The following is a 20,306-nucleotide window of genomic DNA, read 5'->3' as shown; positions in this document are numbered from 1 at the left end:
CTCGCCACTAATTGTCCACTTGGGAACCACAAGGTGTGGCTCAAAGTTGAGTTGGAGAGCTATTTTACGACACATTGGAAAAAAAATGCAAACAATGGTGAGGAGTTGTTGGACTTAGAATTTTCACCTGTGCTCCAAAACCAATTTTAGGGAACAAATTTACCAAATCTTTGGAGATGCTCTCAGCACATCATGAGCTTCTTCCAATGAATAATGAATAGGGGTAAATTTTGCGTGCATGCGTTTATGGGTGAGTGTGTATGCGTGCTTGGCCACTAGTTCTCAAAAACAAATAGAAACCATACGAAGAGAAACGGGCCGCGTGGTTCAGGCTGTAGCTTTCCTAACAGTGAGCCAATTTACGGCGGGCCTAGCCCCTAGCATAATTGGGCCAATGGGCCGTCACCCACAGCAGATTCAGCGTCCAGCCCGTTCTAGTAGCCCTTCTAGAACTCTCTCCCCTCCGGTTCCTTCCACTCCACCGCTGCAGCTCGACACGGCCACACGGGGTTTTCCCTTCCCCACCTGGCCACCTCCCCGCCCCGTCCCGTCTCGCCTCGTCGCCTCCCCTCTCCCAATCGGAGCCTCGCTCGCATCCACCATTCCCAGACCTCGAGAGCTACCGTCCGGTCCGGTCCGATCCGACAGATCCCTTCGCACGCCGCGCGTCCCCCGCGATTTTCAGGTCTGGTGCGTTGATTTCCCCCGGCCCCGCCTATGCGATTTGCGCTTTCTGATTTCGGTCTGGGGTTTCGGTTTCGGCTGCTTGTTCGTGCAACTCTCAGTGATCTGAGCAACGTTTTTTAAGTAAGGCATCATCCGTTTCGAGTCCGGTGTAGGATCCATTTTGATTTTGTTTTCCGGATAGGAAAACTAATTGTGTACGGCTAGTGCTGTCCTGTGGGAAGAAGAGGTTGATCATGATACTCCTACTCCCTTGTCGTCTGATGCCTGAGGCACATGCTGTGATTTGCTATGATGTCTCGGTGACTACACTACTGGTAGTAGACTAGTAGTACATGTCGGAAGAATTACTTTATTTATGCTTGGTCCCTTAGGGTGTCCGACGACGGTGTTGAATGCGTGGGAAATTATGTGTCTCATTTTTGCATTTCACCTGCACTAGATTGACGAGGGAGGAATAGTTTCACCTGTTCAGCTTTGCTGGTGTATTGGTATTTTGGTGGTGGGGAAGAAAGCCTATGTAATTGATCATTAAACATTGATGAACGGTAGTACCAAATTTACTGTATAGACAATGCAAATTACGTTGGGCAGGGGGGCATGAACGGTAGTAGGTCTGCTTCCTTGAAATGGATAATGTCACACTTAGGCTTTCTTTCATCACTGGTTTACTGCAGATATGGTATTGTGGAGTTAATGGCATTGCTGTCAATTAGTTTTGGGCGCCATGTTTCATCATCTAATTTATGAGGACAAAGAGTATCTGGACTCCAATTGATTTTGTGATGTTGCAGTTTCAGTTATTACATTATGGTTTGCTGTTTATTTACCTACGGACCATGCTGCCACTTGTCCATGTGAATTGATGATTTTTGAACTGGAGCTCAGGCTGGAGTTATGTGACTGTATATTACTATCTACACGACACACAATCATTTAATACATTTTGCCTGTATTTTCAACCAGGTAAGGTGCTGTAACAGAAGATGCAAGGGGGAAGAGGTGGAAGGCAGGGCTTGTTCGGTTTCGGGGACCCTTTTGTTGGTTTCGGCAGCTTTGGACAGCCAGGGAGCCTTATGCCCAGTTTCTTTATTGGCGCAAATCCCTTTGACGACCCTTTCTTCACAAACCCCTTTGGTACCATGATGCAACCTAGTTTCCCAACCCCTTTCAGCGGCATGATGCAACCTAGCTTCATGAACCCCTTTGGTAGCATGATGCAACCTAGCTTGCTTGGACCAAGTATGTTTGCGCCCCATGACGATCTCAATGGAGGCATGTTTGGAAGCCAGACACATCTCAGTCAAGGCATGAGCAATGCCAGTGGTTTCATTCAGCAGGCCCCTGAACCAAGCAGGCCTAAAGGGCCAATTATCAAGGAGTTGTCTTCAGATGACGAGGATGGTGCAGACTATGATAAGGAAGATGAGAAGAAGAATGGTAACTTTAGGAAGCATCCAAGGGAAAGCAAAGAGCCGTATGTGGAGGACCCGGATGAAGAAGTAGAAGGTCAGTTCATTTACCTTCTTGGGCATGTTACTGTTCACTGTTCAAATTTGCATTAAGCAATCATTTGAATTTACATTGCCTGATCCTGTCTTGTGCCTTATACCACATTTCTGTCCTTTTGTAACTGAGAGACTGAAATATTTTCTGGCAATTCTTGGGGACATTCAGTAAATAAACATTTTTTGGATTCAGCAAATATACATGGACCTCATACAATGTAAATAACTAATCAACTTCATCGATCATCAGAAAACCTATTGTACCACATAGTTTCAATATGATCTCATCTCATCTCATGGTATTGCTAGGCAGCCTACTCAATTGATATTCAGCCTTTTAGGTGACCTGTTATCGTTGAACTGCTATTTTTATTCTGTTTAGCAGAGTATCTTTTTAGAATATTCCCTTATGTTGTAAAGAATTGACATTATAAGTGGAGGCTACTAATGCATACACATTTTTTAGCAGATAATAAAAGACCTAAGCATGGACAATTTGGGAGGGAGTTCAGCAGAGCTAGCACATCACGTCCACAGCCTCAGACATTTATGTTTCAGAGTTCAACTGTTACATATGGTGGTCCAAATGGAGCCTGTTATACATCTTCAACGACTAGGACTGGTGCAGATGGAGTAAGTATATCTCATGAGTGCTGTTTTCTTCATCTGTATATTTGTAGGGTCCAAAGTTATAGTGTTAATTATTTGTTAATGTGTTAGATTACACTGGAAGAAAGTAAGGAGGCTGACACAACTATTGGTAAAGCATCTCACAGGATTTCACGTGGCATTGGCAGTAAGGTATTATTGATATTCCTCACAGATCTCTTGCTTTCTCTCATCCAATCGCACTGATGTTGTGATTGGAGCTACTTACTATCTGTTGTTGGCACGTTGCAGGGTCACTCGCTAACAAGAAATCTTAATTCTGATGGACGTGTGAACACCCTTCAAACTTTACACAACTTGAATGAAGGTTTAGTGTTTTTTTTTTTTTGGTGCCTTATTGTTTTCCTTTCAAACTGATTCTGACGTCATTTTCCCTTTTCCATTCAGATGAGCTTGCTGGGTTTGAGGAATCGTGGCAAAGAAATGCCAGGGAGAATATGCCTGGCTGGGATCCTAGGATGAACATGCTTGGCAACGGTATAGCATATAGTGCCCCCTCCCCTCTCTCTCTCTCACACATGCACTCAAAAATTTCTTTTTTGCCCAATTATATAGAAGAGAAGGATGGTATAGAGGCGGATTTCTTTTTGTGAAATCAATGGTTGGACCATAATGTTTCTTTCTTTGTACTAGCGATGGTATCTTGAGTTATTTACACAACTGGTTTGCAACAGTAATCCAATCCCCTAGAGCAATGTCAGCTACTGTAGATGGGGTATGAATATTGACTTATATAGTGGTTTAGATATCCTGTGATAATGGTAATTTTTCTGAAGTGTAATAATCACATACAAAGTTCTGTTGTAGATAAGATCTTTGGATTGTTGGCAAAAAAATAAATCTCAAGGGTATTAGTCAACGAACAGTATTTTTCTCTTATAACAAATCAGCCAACAGGACTTTCAGCCATGGCTTATCAGCCAAGCGAACAGGAACAGGGCAGAACCAGAACATTGGGGAATGGATCACTTTGTATGTATGGCTGCATGTACCCACCCCTAGGCATGCATTAAGTTTTTAACAAACAAATCTATAGCATATATAGTATGACTACAGTTAATCACAAATAACAACAGTTAACCATGATAACAAGATCATGAGACAAATCCCATGCAGGCAGCAGCACAAATGTAGAAGTATGCTTTGTTTGACACTGCTGGCTCATTTGAGTGTATGCCTTCAATTGGCTTTCAAGATCTTGGCCGATACTGATGTTGGTCACACTTCTCTTGCGTGCCGCTTGCTAATAATTTTGTTGTGATCACCTGATTTACTTATTGAAGCTTGATTCCTAGAATTCTGAGATCTTACTTAGTTGCAAATTATGCAGGAAATGTTCACTCTAACTTCCGAGATGTGAATCAAATGCGTGCACTTCCAGCTCCTGATCGATCCCGTGGCACGAATTCCTCATGGAACTTTCAGAATGGCTCTTCCATGGGTCGTGCACCCCGCACATGAGTTCCTCTGCTCAGTACGGGTGACTTCCACTATTTTGCAGAAAAATGTTGTAGCCCGAGCTCTCTTTGAGAAAACTAATGTAGCTTGTGATAGTTTTAATAGTCAAGAGTTTCAGTCGAGACAACTGAAAGTCAGAAGCTTTCCTTTAGTTTGAGCAGTTTTATCCTAGTGCTCCAATCACTGTAGTTCAGTGCTGCCTGAGATGCAATTAAAATCTGTTTGGATGGAGAGATGATTATTTCTTGGGAATTTTACTGACTTTGGTGAAATCTGAAGAAAAGGAACCATCCCTGATCTTACCCATCAGGTTTTGGTGATGTAGCCTGTTAAACCTTCATGAATAACTCGAACGCCTTATATGTTGCTGTGAGCCTCAGGGTTTGTATGTTTGTAGTTTTTCTTCCAAAAAATGCATTCTAGCTGCCAATAAGCTACGCAAAGTACATTGATTACGGCTACATTACATCTAGAGAGAAGCAGCTAAACAAATAAAGTCGCTCTATTTATATATAGTTGTGTCAAACGTGGCCGTCAGATTCAGGTGGCTTCTCCGCGTTCTTCTCCGACGACCGGCTGATTTCGCCGGCGGCAGCCCTGGTTTGCTGCTGCACCACCAACGTTGACACCTGGCATCCGAAGTCTGTGGACGTGAGCAGGTCCCCGAGGACGCCGAGCTCCAGGTGCTCGCTCCAGTCCGATATGCCGACCGTCAGCGGTGACTTGGGGCCGTCCGCTCGCCGGCCGACGATCAGCAGGTCCGACGCCGGGCTGGACTTCCGGATGATGCCCACCATCTCATCGGAGCCACAGACCAGGTTCTCGCTGTAGGCGACGCGGTGGTCGTCGACCCACCGGCTGACGTACTCCTGCAGCGCCTCCTCGTCGAGCCGGTCCTCCTCGGGGTCGCCGCCCTTGCGCCACTCCGGCGGCGGCAGGAAGCGGAACACTGTGAGGCCGATGGCCGCGTCCTCGGCCATGTACGTGGCAAGCGCGAGCGCCTCCCGGTCGTCAGGCCCGCCGAGGAAGTAGAGCGCGATGCGGTGAGGGAAGCCGTCGGTGGCGGCCCCGGCAGGCACGACGGAGAGGCTGCCCCGGTCAACGAGGATGGCGACGGAGCAGGGGGAGTAGTTGAGCACGTTGACGTTGGCGGCCTGGACGGATCCGGCGCTGGCCGTGGTGTTCTCGACAGAGCCGTCGATGGCGAGGCGCTGGTGGAAGGGCACGACGATGAGCATGGCGCGCTTTTCGAGCGCGACGGCGCAGACGTCATCGTGCATGGTGGCGTAGGGCGCGATGCAGACGTAGGGGAGCAGCGACGCGGACCCCACGGGGCGCTGCTGCACGAAGTACTGGAAGGCGTTGACGATGCGCTCCGAGTCGGTGCCGCCCGACGGCACGCAGTTGCGGTCGCCGTGCTTGAATGCGCGGAGCACGGAGCTGGTGAGCCCCACGAGCGGCGCGAGGTGGAGGAGGTAGACGGCGACGGGCGACACGGGCGACGCGCTGGCGGCGTCCAGCAGCGCGAGCATGGGCGCCACGTCCGCCTGCGAGTGCACGCACGCCAGCACCCGCAGCTCGTCGCCCAGCTTCTTGTGCTGCACCGTGCGGCGGCGGTACGCCACGTACTTCTCCTCCGGGTGATACATGTGCTTGACCACCGACGCCGTGGCGGCGCCCAGCAGCACCACGTTGAGCATGAACGCGGCGTACACCTGCTCGTCGAAGACGTCCGAGTCCACGAACGCCGAGGCGTAGGCGACCTCGGTGATGCCCTTGAAGTTCATCATGAGGCCGAGGATGAAGGCCTCCCGGAGCGGCATCCCGCAGTAGAGGCAGGGCAGCATGCAGGACACCTGCTTGGCGGCGACGCCGACGACGAGGAAGAACTGGAGGAGGAGGCATATGGAGGCGTCGGCGATCTTGAAGACGTCCAGCCTCAGGCCGCCCTGCGCGAAGAGCAGCGGCATGAGCACCCCGGCGACGAGGCGGTCGAGGCGCTCCCCGAGGGTGACCCCGAGCGGGGCGCCGCCGGGGAGCATGAGCCCCAGCATGAAAGGCCCGTAGGTGGCGTGCAGGCCTATGATCTCGCCGGCGAAGCTGCAGACGATGGTGGTGAGCAGCACGGCGACGAGGCGCGCCTCGCAGAGGAGGCCGCCCTCGGGGACGTCGCGCATGAGGCGCAGGATGGCCGGGCGCGCCACGAAGGCCAGGAAGCCGATGAAGATGGCGGAGGTGAGGAGCGACAGGAAGCCGATCCGCTGGACCTTCTCCGATGGGTTGGACGCGAGGAGGTAGGACGTGATGCCGGCGATGGAGAAGGTGTTGGCGAAGTCGCCGATGAGCGCGGCGGACATGGCGAGGCGGCCCAGCTTGGAGGACAGGAGGTTGAGGTCGCCCAGCGTGGTGCAGACGACGATGAAGGCCGAGAGCGACCACCACACGTTGAGGTTGGTGAGCATGAAGTTGGCCTTCCACGGCGCCGGCACGCGCGCCCCGACGGCGGCGGCGGCGGCGTACATTGCCAGGTGCGGCCCGACGGTGCCGAAGAAGGCGATGGCCACGGCCTTCTTCCCGGACTTGACGATCATGCCCAGGTCCGTCTTCACGCCGATGACGAAGATCTGCAGCACAAAGGCGTACGCGCCCACCGTGTTGAGCTGCACCCACCCCTCCGGCGTGGCGAAGAGCTCGCTGGCGTGCGGGAGCACCTGGCCGAGGAGCGACGGCCCGAGCAGCGCGCCGGCCTGTTGTGTGCACACGCTGCAATTAGCGCGCCGGCCGTGTACTACATCCAGTATTTGGCACGCATGCATCATGCAACGCAAGTACTCCTCTACGTACCACGATCTGGGAGATGACGAGGGGCACGTTGGCGCGGCTGAGCAGGGCGTGCACGCCGCGGGAGAGCGCGAAGACGGCGCAGACATGGTAGAGGAGGAGCGGGAAGTAGAACTTGAGCGGGTCGTCGCCGGCGAAGACGCCGGCGGAGGTGGCGACGGAGTTGGGCGGGAAGCAGAAGCGGCTCCTGTTGACGGTGACCTCCCCTTGCAGGTGCGGGGCGGGCGGTGCCTCACGCGACATGGGCGGCCGGCCCGGGGCTCGGGCTCGGGGAGGACGAATGCAGGGGAGGATGGGGCGCCGGGAACAATGGGGAAGAATTTCCCGTGGCGCGCCGCGAATGCATGCAATGCAGAGATGGTGCGCGCGCCAAGGACGACTAGCACGGCACCGGGACGACGCATGGCATGGTTAAGCGATAAACGTGGACCGCCGGTCACGCCTTGTATTGTAGGTACACCATTACTCCTAATTCAGTACAGTTGTAGTGCAAGTAGTGGCCTCTGCAAGGCATGTATTTGATTTTACTTTTTATGTATCTCTACTTGCCTATAAAAAATTATAAAGCATCTTTTATGAGTTGTCCTTTTAAAGTTGATTGTGTAATAATATTGTTGTCTGAAAATTCTTAAAAATTACGAAGAGAATCCATGGACACAGGCTTCCTCTCTGTTGTTACATTCCATCCCATCCCAGAAGCCCAAGCCAGAGTAGAGTGATGGAAGTCGCTGCCGGTTGGTTTTTTGTGCTTGTGCTTGTTTGTTTGCCTGGTCCCGTTCGGCACGGCCGAGGTTAGCTCGAGCCCACAAGACAATCTAGCACAAGACAATCTAGAGTTGTAGCTGTTTTTCTTAGAAGAAATGAAAAAGATCCCAGTCTCTACTATCTGAAGATAGTACACAGCATAGAAATTACAAATAGAGCATTCAAGCTCTGTTCTCACAAGAGAGCAGATAAACTAGATACGAAACAAAAGGCACGACACAACGAACAAAGACTACGCCTCAATTCTATTCCAAAATTTTCGTCCAAATTTACAATACCGTGATTCGTAAAAAAAATTATGGATATTTTTATATATTTATAAATTTAGTTAAAACTCAACAGATTTAACTTACAACTAAAATAAAATGACTTATGATTTAGAGGAGATTTTACAGTACCTCCTACTTCAAAAGAGAAGAAGTAAAGGCGAATTCATTGGTCTGCGTTAATCCATGGGATTGAAACTAGTGAATGCTACAAATTATTGCAACCTCAAAGTTTACCTATGAAAAATAACTCTTAAGAGATGACCTGGTGTCATGCGTTATTTCAGGTAGGCATGTTGCACTGTACGTTACGGTGAGAGAGCATTTTAAGAATAAACATATTCATATAGCTTTAATATAAAAAAAAACTTTATCTCTATTTCTATCTTTATCTACCAAATATTAAAAGAAGTAAAGTTTTTATTTTTATTTTTATTTTTGAGGGACGCCACTTGGCACACTTTATTGATTTGCAAATATAGTTATATCTTTTACCACGTAGTGTAGAACAAAGTTAGAGGGTTCATCGAAGCAATACAAGCAGTTTTTCCATAAAAGGCTACCTTAGCCAATTCATGAGGGACTTCCCTCTTGTTTGTTTTTAGACGACACATTTAATGGGCCTCTTTTGTGTCTTCCGTTGGAGAAAGAGTCCTGTCCAGCCCAGCCCACTTGATCAGACACGGCTCGTGGGCCTACAAGGAGCGCAGATTCCGTTGCCCCAACCACCATTTTTCAAAAAGAAAACGCGGCCCATTCCGGTCTCCCGAACTGCGCGAGCGCGACTGTGGCTCAAACAAGGCGGCTAGGGGAACAGCGGCGGCCGGCGTTTCAAACTGAAACCGCCGTGGGATTCAATAGCAGGAGGCCAGGGAGGAGGGTCATCAGCGGCGGCGGCGGCAAGGTACGGACGGCCACGGGCCGACATGTCCGGTCCTCTGTTCTTGAATGTGCGCGTTCGTATTCCTCAATGCCGGGACCTGACCCGCCTCCCTCTGCCGGCCTCCAGACGATCGAGTACACTGCCGCTGCCCGCCATCACTCGGGTCTCGGCGATGGAGGAGGAGCCTCTGCTCTGCTTGCTCAGATGACCTGCAGTGCATGGAATTCCATCCATTCCTCCAAGCAAATGAGGAGGCGGACGGACCACCTGCTTGGCGCCAACGGCAGTCATCATCAGTCATGGCAGCACCAACCACCACGTCGCCACCTCCTAAATGCTCTGCACGCGCCAAGCGTGCCCAGGCTCCAGCTCCATTGCATGCATCTCATGGCATTCATCAGCAACGCAGCACCGGTACGGCGACAAGGGCGGACTGTCTCTCAAAGCCTGGGACCTGCATGCACTTTCTTTCAGCCATCTTCAGCTTTGCTTAGCTGCTTCATTCTTCAATTAGCCTGTTCGCTGGTCGGTTTCTGGACTGATAAGCCCGGCTGGTGCTAGTTTGTTGTGAGAGAAAAATAATATACCATGGCTGATAAGCCCTGACTAAAACCAACAAGCGAACCGGATAAATAACTGACTGAGGGTCAACACGACACTCGGGGTCTCCAGCTCTGCTCTGTTTGGATTTTTTTTAATTAAAAACCAAGGCAAGAGATTTGCCAGTGACTTCTTTGGCGAGCCGGCCGGAACTTATCGTTACAAGCATTGCGTGTGCAGGTTTTAGCATGCGGGATTTCTGGAATTCAGCAAAACAAGATTTCACCCAACTCATTCATACTGAACGAGTTAGCATGCGCCCCCTCCCCGAGCATTCGCATTAAAGTAAAGGACTCATCATCCGATCCGAAAAAAATCCCCGAACCTACCCACCCGCACACACGGGCTAGTTACCCTATGAGCAGACCGGTGCCACAAATCTATGCTTTGAGTAACATGGGGTAGATGAGGTTTTTTTTTTTCACCTCCGACATTGCAATTCGCCCCGTGGGAGATCGAACCCAGGCCACAAGGGTGCCACCAGCCGGTCTAGCATCAAAACTGATGAATGGTATCGTATGAAACTTGTCATGATTTTTTTAATGATATTTCTTCAAACAGATCCTCGATCCAAAGGGTACATTGCCGGATCACATACAGCATCACATCAGTGCCATGAGGCAGTAGTTAACTACAGTACTAGCACAAGGTGCAAACCACGTATATTTTGTGCAACCAACTGCTACCAGCTACTTCGACCGGCAAAACAAGAACTCGCCACAACGGATGATGCATCACAATCACAACAGCTTACTACTACACTACAACCGAGCTCCTAAGGAAGGAGCTGGCGGGGGCTCGGCGCTCAGCTCAAACAAGAAACAATGGCAGCTACCGAGCTAGTAGCCGATCACTAGCCGTTAACCAACAGCAACAAGCAGTCACCACGCCGGCAGCCAGCGAGAGCGCCGATCCACCGCGCGCGGCCGCAGGCCGACGATCACTGGCTGGTGCAGCCGAGCTGCTGCAGCACGGCGGCCATGGCGGGGCGCTGCGCGGGTGCCTCGGCAGTGCACAGCAGGGCGACGCCTGTGAGCTTGGCGGCCTCGGGCCGCGAGAACCTCCCGCACAGGCGAGGGTCCACGAGGTCGTCCAGCCGCCCCCCGCTGCCGGAGGCGGACGACGATTCCGCCGCCACCGCCGCGCCGCCGCAGCCCTGCCGGAGGTGCGGGGACACGGCGCGCCGCCCGGACAGCACCTGCAGCACCACCACGCCGAACGCGTACACGTCGCTCTTGTCCGTGAACCGCCCCGTCGTCGTGTACTCCGGGGCCAGGTACCCCATCGCCGCGCTGTCCTTGAGCGTCGAGAACACCACGTCGTCGGCCAGCAGCTTGTGCAGGCCGGCCCCCGAGAGGCGTGGCGTGTAGAGGTGGTCGATCAGGACCTTGTCTGCCGAGATGCTCTGGTGCACGAGCGACGGCTTGTTTGCCTGGCTGCTGTGGAGGTACTCGATGCCTGAAAACAAAATCAAGATTCACACAACAAATTAGTACAGAACAACGTATACGCCAAGGCAAAACTGAAACTCCCATAAACATGTGAAACTTCACTGATGTGAAATACCAAAAGTACAGTCTGTCAACTGAAAAATGAAATGGAAGTTCTGAATCATACATACCCTTGGCAATGCCTTTGATGATGGAGACCCTTGTAGGCCAGTCGAGGACAGCGGCATCCGCATCGCCTTCCTTGGCGTCAAGATACCGGGAAAGGCTCCCGTTGGCCATGAACTCATAGACGACGAAGCATTCCCCCCTTGCCCGGGACCGGCAGAAGCCCCTCAGGCCGACAAGGTTCTCATGCCGCAGCGATGTCAGCATTCGGAGGCCTTTCAGGAAGTCGGCCTCCTCCGACTTGCAGCTGCTCTTGTTGATGCTCTTGATTGCAACAGCCGATCCGTCGCGCATGATCCCCTTGTACGTCGCGGCGAAATTGCTCTTGCCGAGCAAGTTCACGTCCGAGAAGTACTGCGTGGCGCATTCCACCTCTTCGAGGTTGAACCTCACGCTTGGGGAGCCCTCTGACGACAACCTCACTCCATGCTGTGACCCCTCGGATGAAGTGTCCCAGCCACTGGAGTACTCAACATTGATCAGTGAGGACGCACTTCTCTGATACGTTTCCTTTGACTGGTCCAGGCTAGGCCGGCCTTCCAAATGCTCAACAGAACTGCCAACCTTCTGCTTCTGGCGACGGTGCCATGAGAATACAGACAGGCCACAGGCTGCTGCTCCAGCTACAATGATGACTGTTCCAGCAATAACAGCCCCTGTAGAAAGTGTCGAAGGTTTTGAGCAACCTCCATTGTCGCAATTCCTGTTGAGGTCGATTGTCTTTTGAATCTGTTGGGGCTTGACAGAGGTTGATTCAGGTTTACGCGGCATTCTGCCATCGTCATTGCCATCGTTAGGACAAGCTTTCAGAGAACCAAATTGAGCTCCACAGAGCTCTGAATTGTTATCATACAGAAACCCGTCATTCAACTTCTTCAGACCTACATCATCAGACAACGGTTTTTCAGATAACAAAGAAAGTGAGCAGTGGCATCAAGAAAGAAAACCGTAGCTGATGAATCCTAATAATTACCAGAGGGAACACTTCCTGAAAGTGTGTTGTTGCGGAGGTCTAGCGTTGCAAGATGAGGGATCTCAGCAAGTTTGGCGGGGATTGAGCCGAAGAGTTGATTGGAGCTCAAGTCCAGCCGAGTCAGTGCTGGCAAGTCCCCGAGGGAAGCCGGAATTGCGCCAGTGAGCTGGTTGGACTGAAGGGCAAGAACAGCGAGCTTATTTAGTTGACCCAGCTGAGTTGGAATGCTCCCTGAGAGCTGGTTGTTGCCGAGCTGCAGTACTGAACAAGGGGGGAAAAAAATTTAAGCTATCTGCCATTACAGAAGGACAAGGACATTTATGGCCACAAACTAACATTCGGTAGGTTGATCTACTGAATTTTGGGCAGGCTTGTTTAATCCTAAAGTAGACAGACAGGTAATGGCAATTATGGCTGACAGCAACAGGAGGAAAGCTGTAGGAACAGATCTGTTACAGGAATGAAACCAATCTAATCCATAACTTCTCTTGTGTCAGTAACTAACTTCACTCAGCACAAAAGGCAAATTGCTGTACAATCGAATCCACAACGGCCAAATTGCTGCAAAATTCTGTCATTATAGAGAAATAACTATTGCAGCCAAATTAACTTTCGGCAGGTTTATGTAACTAATTTTGGTTGTATACTGAGAAGTAATGTCCATCCATCATGAACTGTAGAATGACAGGAGGATCTGTCGGAACATTGTAATTGCAGAACGCTGATGAAACAAATCCAGGCATTAACGGAATTCGTTGAGCAGAATCCAAGCTTCTTTTGTGTCAGTAACCAACTTTAGGTCTCAGTAGAGAAGGCAAAGAATAAAGGTGAATGTCATGATACATAGTACACCAAAGTAGCCGTACAGACAGAGAAAAAAAGCAGCCATTGTGTCCTTCCACTCATGTGTTGTTGTACCTTGTTGTTCTAGCATCTAGGTAGGCAAAGGCAATCATCAGGGGTGCACCACTCACGACAAAGGAAGCACAATGCTTTGAAAGAATAAGAAAGGACTTGAGGACATGTCCTGGGTGGGTATGTGAAAGAACAAAAGGATGGAGCATTTTGAGTAGCACTAGAAATTAAACTTCATTTCTGTCAATTCAGAATTTCTTCGGAGGCTATAATATGACAAAACCAATTTCGGATTTATTCAAATTTCTTTTTCCTAAAAAACAGAAGTATTTTGTTTGTTTACTTGTATTCAAATAATCCCTATCCAACGACAAGAAGCACCCGAGCTGAAATGCTAAGAACAAACGAACAGGAATGCACTAATGGTGAAATGGAAGCCCCGACTTTCTCACCATTTGAAATGAAACTACACTTCTTCAAAGTTCAGATTCTAATGTGAATCCCCCAATCAATCAATCAAACAAAGACCCAAAAAAAAGTTCAAAAAGTCCATCACCTTGGAGGCTACCGAGTCGGCCGAGCTCGACGGGAATGGCGCCAGAAAGATTGTTGACGCCGAGGTAGAGCTCAGCGAGGTCAGGAAGTCCGCCGAGCTCGCGCGGTATCTCCCCGCCGAGGTCGTTGTAGTGCAGGTAGAGGCCGGTGAGAGCCGGGAGCATGGCGACGGCGGGCGGGACGGTGCCGGCGAGCCCCTTCCCCTGGAGCGAGATGGTGGCGACCCAGCCGCGGGCGTCGCAGGCGACGCCCTCGAAGTAGTCCCCGCGGCCGCAGGGGTCTCCGCCGCGCCCCCACGAGGCCAGCGCCCGCCCGGACGGGTCCAGCGCCGCCTTCAGCTCCATCAGCGCGTCCAGCTCAGCATTGCGCGAGGGCGTGGAGGACGCCGCAGCGGCGGTGCAGAGGAGCAGGAGCGGGAGGAGGGAGCTCCTGGACGGCATGGCGGAGCGACACTGGTGAGTGACTTGTGTGGGGCGTGAGAATTCGGAGGTTTATAGGGGTGTTTGTGGTAAAAAGCTGGAGGCTTGGAAAGGCGTTTGGATGGATAGTAAAAGGTTAAAAGGGAGGGGGTTTATCGGGATTGTAACTGGCAGCGTGGTCAGGATGATGATGCCACTGTGGTAGGACCGTAGGAGTACACGAGTGTACGTATTTGCATGTGTGTGTCTGTGGTATCTTACAATACAAGAATACGTACGTACAAAATAGGCTGCTAATTTGTACTAGCTGCCGGTGTAAAGGACGGATCAGATACTGTATCTGCTTAAGAGGCTGTCCGCTTCAACTTATCAGTCTTGGTATAGAATTAGCATAAGCGGCTTATAGTCCAGTCGAACAGAGCGAAAGTACCCTGCTTAGGAGGAGTAGATTGTTGCGGTCCATGTAGACCAGTTAGTGGAATCTTGTAGTCAATGTATAAATAAGCATAGAATCCCTAGTACTCTTCTTCTTGCTCCATCGTATGTATACGGAATGATCAAGGTTTATCCTATAATTTAAATATTTCAAACTTTAACCAATGTTTATGCAAAAATATATTGTATGGTTATTTATAGTACCCAAATAAGCCTGTTATAACACTATGCTCGCTTAATCGTTTCTGTGGCTTATAAGCCGACTGATGTTGTTTTGTTGTGAGAAAAAAAAAATACTGTATCATGGCTAATAAGCATGACTGATACGAACAATCGAACGTGGTGTTTTTTATAAGTACTGGTATTATGGCTGATACACTCTTTTGTTTGGAATAAAAGCCCAGTACGAGATCCCCCACCAAATTAAATGTAAATTTAGTGCTATTTGGCACTGTAGGTGTTGGTATTTTCGTTTTATAAACTTCGTTGTTTTAGGGAAGCTTTACTTGGACGAAACTAAAATAAGATGTGTGTTTAGAACAAATGGAGTATTTGTAGAATCTTTTCTAACTCTGACTAGGTTTACGAAATGTATATTAGTAATAACTATAATAGTAAATTAATGCACCATTAAGATTTGTTTTTTATTGATACAAATGGATTCCTCCTATGTGTTTTTTTCTATATAATTAATCTTGGTCAAAGCTAAAAAATAACTTGGATAAAACTAAAATGACTTGCACTTTGAGATGTACCGAGTATTTTAAATTACAAAGCAACATCAAGAAATTCACGGCTACACGTTGAAGAACGCTGGAGTAGGAGAGCCTCACAGCGGGCGGGTGTGTAGCAGACTATTAGTGGGATAGAACAAAGTGCAAACTATACCTACTAAAAAAATCAATGTCAAAATTAAACATTAGATTAGATCACATCTGGAAACTTAATTTCCATAGAAGCTGCAAAGATGCAGGGTGTGATATTGATCGATAAACCGGTTTTAAAATTTGCTCGGTTTTCAAATCAAATAACATATGCGGGGCTTGTCGCGCAGATGCTAGATTGGTAGAAGGCCCACAAGCAAACTAGCGTGGGGGCGGCGAACCGATCATAGGTCAGTTGGTTAGGTTGCTTATGGTGAAACCTGGCCATTCAAGTTCACGTCCTTGATTTGGTACTGGTGTTCGTATTTTTCTAAATTTGTTTTAGGATCTAACGGCGCTATACTTTTAATGGTAGACGACGTCCCCCATCGATAACAAGACACCTATGATGACTTTGTGAATCTCCAAATCTGTCGGCTCCGTCCTTCGAAAATGCTCGTGGCATAGGATAGGATTTTGCGTACCTGTGTTCGTAGTCGTAGTCGTAGTCGTAGGTACTGCCGCATTATGGCACTTGCTAGTAGTGGTACGTGCGCAACAAATCATTGAGCTAGCTAGCTAGCTAGCCGTAATTAAACTCAAATTAGTGGTACAGTAAAAAAGGAGTGTCCAGCATCCCATTTCCATCCCATGGAGCGCCCCCATTTCTACCGGCGGACATGACTTGCCGCTGGCCAGCGCAATTGGCTACTAAGCCCGTGTTTAGTTCCAAAATAACTTCCCAAAAAGTAATACAGTATCCATCATATCGAATCTTATGATACATACATGGAGTATTAAATGTAGACGAAAAAAACTAATTACACAGTTTGATAGGAAATTGCAAGACGAACATTTTGAACCTAATTAGTCCATGATTAAAAAATAATTGCCAAATAAAAACGAAAGTGCTACAGTAGCCAAATTCTAAAATTCCTTCCAACTAAGGCCCCGTTTAGTTGCCAAAAAATTTTGCATAGTAACTGTCACATCGAATCTTGCGGCACATGCATGGAGTACTAAATGTAGACGAAAAAAAACTAATTACACAGTTGGTCGAGAAATCGCGAGACGAACTTTTGAACCTAATTAGTCCATAATTAGACACTAATTACCAAATACAAACGAAATGCTATAGTGAGCCAAAATCCAAAATTTTTTGGATCTAAACGCACCCTAAACACGCTCTAAGGAACGGATCACGAATCTTGACGCGACGGGAGCCGCCGCATCAGGACCGTTGCGGATTTGAAATTTGAATTAATTGCGCAAGGAGCTTGGGGACGGGGGCCTTGTTTAGATCACCTCCAAATTCTAAGTTTTTTCACTTTCTCTCTATCACATCAATTTTTAGCCGCCTACATGGAGCATTAAATGTAGGTAAAAAAATAACTAATTGCACAGTTTAGTTCGAAATCACGAGATGAATCTTTTGAGCTTAGTTGGTCTACGATTAGATAATATTTACCAAATAAGACGAAAGTGCTACTATTTATCGGGTTGGCCTGGGTGGAGGAGCGTCTGCCGCGGCGTGAGCGCGTTAAATTAAGCGGGCGCCGCATCCCATTTCCATCCCATGGAGCGCCCCCACCCATCGGGACCGACCGACTCTCACTTCCCAGTGCTCCGTCCGTCCGAGTTCTGACAGGGAATGGGGATGCGCCCATTGGGCCATCGGATCGATCCACGGCCCGCTGCACGGCGGTTTCGCATTTTCGGTGCAAAACGGTGTGGTCTGGTTTCAGGCTACTACTGGGCCACACAGCCCGCTTTGGCCCGGGCAGCCTGGAAAGGAGGGAGGGTCTCTCACTCACTTCTGCGGTTTTAATAGTAAACACATGCTCCGGTTAAGTACTTAAGTGAGAGCTCCTTATCACCGCTGAGCATCTCCAGCGATAGCCCAAAAAATAAGGCCCCCAAATCTGATTTGGGTGCTTCCCCTATTTTTGTTGGCTCACTTTTCTGCTCCAGCAAGAGCACCTAAATTTGGGCCCCCAAATATATTACAGCAGAGAATGACAGACATGACCGCTCGTCATTGTCTCTTTCTTCTTCCTATGTACAGAGAGCGGTGGATTTGGCCACGCTCCTCCCCACCACCCACTCGGTCGCAATGAGGCCAGCTCCGCCTCCACTGTCTGCGCACCGGCCATGGGAGGAGAGACGGAGCCCGCCACCCCAGTCCTCCGCGGATCTTGCTTGCCGCGCCATGGCTGCTTGGGGAAGGAGAGAGGGAGCCGCGCCTTGGCTTCTCGCTGCTGCACAGGGAGGAGAGGTGGAGGCGCTTGTCGGAGGAGAGAGGGAGCCGCGCCGGATCTCGCTGCTCGCGGTCACGCAAAAGCAAGGGTGGCGGCGCCGTTGCCGAGATCTTGCCATGCTCGTGCTCCCGCAGTGGAGGGAAGGTGGAGGCGCTTGCCGGAGGGGAGGGGCGCTGTGGGGGTATAACCCTAGGCACCCATGGCGATGTACATGGGCCGCACCATCAGGGGTGGTCCAGCCCTTGAGATCCAGGAGCGCAATGCACAGCATTGGTCGGCGTGCACCGCAAGGCTTTGGGAAGCTATCTTGAAGATGAAGAAAGATCTGATCGGATATGCAAGAGATTGTATTCCATACGATGCTTATTATATAACCGACTAGATTTAGATTTAACCGACTTGTAACCCTACCCCCGGACTATATAAGACGGGTAGGGGACCCCCTCAAAATCATCTCATCTCATTACCTCATTATTATTCCATCGCATACATAATCAATACAAACCAGCAGAACACAGGACGTAGGGTTTTACGTCGTATTGATGGCCTGAACCTATCTAAATCTTGTGTCTCTATTGTCATCTAGTTCCTGATCATGTACACCTCTACCATACAATCTACCATCGTGGGTATACCCCTCGGTGGACTATCGACGATATCCCATTGACAGGCGCGCTGGCCGGAGTGGAGGTGCTCGCCGAATCCGCGACTCCGGGCGCTCGCGGGATCCGCGACTCTGGGTGGCCAGAGCGGAGGGAGGAGCCGCCGCGCTCGCCGAAGGGGAGGGGGCGAGGCCCGTGGTGGAGGGAGGCCACCGGTGGAGGTAGGGGTGGAGGGAGGGAGCACGTCGGTGGAGATCGGCGCCGGAGGGAGGCGGGCGAGACCGCGTCCGTACGGGCGCGGGGAGCAAATGGCCGCAACGCGCAGGATGGGGGCCGGGGTGTTGGGCCAACAGGAATGTGGTCTGGAGAGAGGATTTGGGTGCCCAGCCAAATATGTGGTCTGTAGTAGGGGCCCTGTTGGAGTAATATTTTTAGCCTGGGCACCCATATTTAGCTATGGGGGCTCAAGTAGGGGCCCTGCTAGAGATGCTCTAATGAAATCTGGCCCGGGTTTGGTTTAACGCCTAGTTGATTTTGAGGAAAACCCCGATCAGATCGGGTTCTGGAGCTGGCTAGGTTAGGTTTGCCTAGCAAAGTCCCAATGGCTATTTCTTGCTCCTCCTTTGAGCGTTCGTTGTTGTCACCCTCCACTTATCACACACGACCAGATCGAAGCCCTTGGCTACTCCCAAACCTCCGTCTTGTGCGTGGAAGTGATTAGAGAGGACAAATTCTAAATGTGGAGAGTGTCCCTTGTTATGAACGACGTATAGGAATATGAAGTAAAGAATCAAGCCACAGAGGAGACACACGATTTAACGTGGAAAACCCCTCCGATGTGAAGGGAAAAAACCACGGGCACCAGCCAGCAACAATCTCACTATCTCAAGAGTTTTGGGTTACACGTCTATGGCGGCTTACAAGAGAATCCCCTCTCCACGAAACCCTAGCAAGGGTGTATATACCGTACCGTACCGCGGGGGCTCCACCCCCCGCACCCCCCGAGCACAGGGGCGAGACCTGATGGGCCGGCTTTAGACTCCGCTACGCTCCGGCCCAAGCCTCCGGCGATGGGCCTCCGCTTCGCTCCGTCAGAAGCCCGGCCTATATCCTGGAGTGAATTTGGAACAACTCCAACATCCCTTGCTTTGTGAGAGGCATAGGTAGCATTAGAGAGCTTGAGAGACATTTGTGTGAGTTGCCAAAAACTTTGAGCACTTGAGCAAGCCAAAAAATTTGGTTTATTGTGTTTATTACTTTTGGGGCTTTTCTCCTAGATGACTATGTGTCGCCGGCAAGCACCCAAGGTTGTGGGCTACTAAAAAGTTTTGTGAGGGCTGTGATCTTGTCTCCAGAAGGCAAAAGATCACCTAGTACAAGTGTGGAAAGCGGTTGGACCTCAACCACGGAGGGAGCTCACGACTTCCACAATAGAGACGTAGGATTCAAAGGGGATCTGAACTCCAGGAAGAAGCAAATCTATGTGTCTCACTTTGGCCGACCTCGCAGTTGTATTTGTATTGCATATTGATTGTGCTTCCGCTTCTGTCTACTTGGGTGTGTATGTTTGTGATTGCATGTCAAAAGAGATGTGTACGTCCATAAAGGAGATGTGTCCAGAGACATTCCAGAGGAATTAAATTAATTTGGATCACCAAATATATCCGGTGGTACAGCCGAAGGAGCACCAACAATAACTAGACATTGGAATATAGCCGATGGAGAGCCACCGGCATTCTCCCGTACTCATAATGCTGAGTGGAGTTGTAACGACTAAGTTTTGAGATTGGCTCTATATATATCCTCCGTCTCATGCATAAAAGATGTCTTGGCATTATAAAGTTATAGCTACAATAAAGGGCATCCAAGAGAGTGTTTTAGCCTAGTGGAGTGGTTTAGATTTACTAATCGAAGATTAAAAACTCCGTTAGTGCTCAGAGAGCAGCAAGTGCTGATTCACTCTTCTCATTGGACTGGTTGCATCTTGCATCTCTGACATCTATGTTCATCTAGCAGCTAGCATCTTGCTTGCATCTCATGATGTAACTAATAATGA

General features: G+C 49.6%; 3 protein-coding genes across 4 annotated transcripts; 1 reads left to right on the top strand and 2 right to left on the bottom strand.

The window, feature by feature from the left end:
- Positions 1–488: 488 nt before the first annotated feature.
- Positions 489–4,692, top strand: LOC136501203 (uncharacterized). Of its 2 annotated transcripts, none has more exons than XM_066496704.1 (7): positions 489–685; positions 1,651–2,193; positions 2,662–2,825; positions 2,913–2,993; positions 3,093–3,168; positions 3,249–3,338; positions 4,192–4,692. In XM_066496704.1, the coding sequence occupies exons 2-7, from the start codon at positions 1,671–1,673 to the stop codon at positions 4,320–4,322; spliced, it is 1,065 nt and encodes a 354-aa protein (XP_066352801.1). In that variant the 5' UTR covers positions 489–685; positions 1,651–1,670; the 3' UTR covers positions 4,323–4,692. The 2 variants fall into 2 exon arrangements, with proteins under 2 accessions (XP_066352801.1, XP_066352800.1); XM_066496703.1 differs by having other exon boundaries at positions 489–690.
- A 126-nt stretch (positions 4,693–4,818) lies between these two features.
- LOC136501202 (cation/H(+) antiporter 15-like) lies at positions 4,819–7,452 on the bottom strand. Its single transcript, XM_066496702.1, has 2 exons — positions 7,164–7,452; positions 4,819–7,066 (listed from the first exon to the last, which is right to left on the bottom strand). The coding sequence occupies exons 1-2, from the start codon at positions 7,401–7,403 to the stop codon at positions 4,841–4,843; spliced, it is 2,466 nt and encodes an 821-aa protein (XP_066352799.1). The 5' UTR covers positions 7,404–7,452; the 3' UTR covers positions 4,819–4,840.
- Positions 7,453–10,207: 2,755 nt separating this feature from the next.
- LOC136501594 (LRR receptor kinase BAK1-like) lies at positions 10,208–14,119 on the bottom strand. Its single transcript, XM_066497105.1, has 4 exons — positions 13,675–14,119; positions 12,264–12,524; positions 11,296–12,171; positions 10,208–11,132 (listed from the first exon to the last, which is right to left on the bottom strand). The coding sequence occupies exons 1-4, from the start codon at positions 14,111–14,113 to the stop codon at positions 10,615–10,617; spliced, it is 2,094 nt and encodes a 697-aa protein (XP_066353202.1). The 5' UTR covers positions 14,114–14,119; the 3' UTR covers positions 10,208–10,614.
- Positions 14,120–20,306: the final 6,187 nt, after the last annotated feature.

This window comes from Miscanthus floridulus, chromosome 13, assembly GCF_019320115.1.
Source record: "Miscanthus floridulus cultivar M001 chromosome 13, ASM1932011v1, whole genome shotgun sequence".
NCBI classification, from domain to species: domain Eukaryota; kingdom Viridiplantae; phylum Streptophyta; class Magnoliopsida; order Poales; family Poaceae; genus Miscanthus; species Miscanthus floridulus.
The sequence above is the reverse complement of the archived record's forward strand: the minus strand, read 5'-3'. Positions and strand labels throughout refer to the sequence as shown.

Coding starts and splice junctions, on each gene's coding strand:
- LOC136501203 (XM_066496704.1), top strand. CDS start 1,671: ATGCAAGGGGGAAGAGGTGGAAGGCAGGGCTTGTTCGGTTTCGGGGAC. Junction 2,194..2,661: donor CCCGGATGAAGAAGTAGAAG/GTCAGTTCATTT, acceptor ATTTTTTAGCAG/ATAATAAAAGACCTAAGCAT. Junction 2,826..2,912: donor CTAGGACTGGTGCAGATGGA/GTAAGTATATCT, acceptor TTAATGTGTTAG/ATTACACTGGAAGAAAGTAA.
- LOC136501202 (XM_066496702.1), bottom strand. CDS start 7,403: ATGTCGCGTGAGGCACCGCCCGCCCCGCACCTGCAAGGGGAGGTCACC. Junction 7,067..7,163: donor TCGTCATCTCCCAGATCGTG/GTACGTAGAGGA, acceptor TGCACACAACAG/GCCGGCGCGCTGCTCGGGCC.
- LOC136501594 (XM_066497105.1), bottom strand. CDS start 14,113: ATGCCGTCCAGGAGCTCCCTCCTCCCGCTCCTGCTCCTCTGCACCGCC. Junction 12,525..13,674: donor CCGACTCGGTAGCCTCCAAG/GTGATGGACTTT, acceptor CCCCTTGTTCAG/TACTGCAGCTCGGCAACAAC. Junction 11,133..11,295: donor CATCAAAGGCATTGCCAAGG/GTATGTATGATT, acceptor TTTTGTTTTCAG/GCATCGAGTACCTCCACAGC.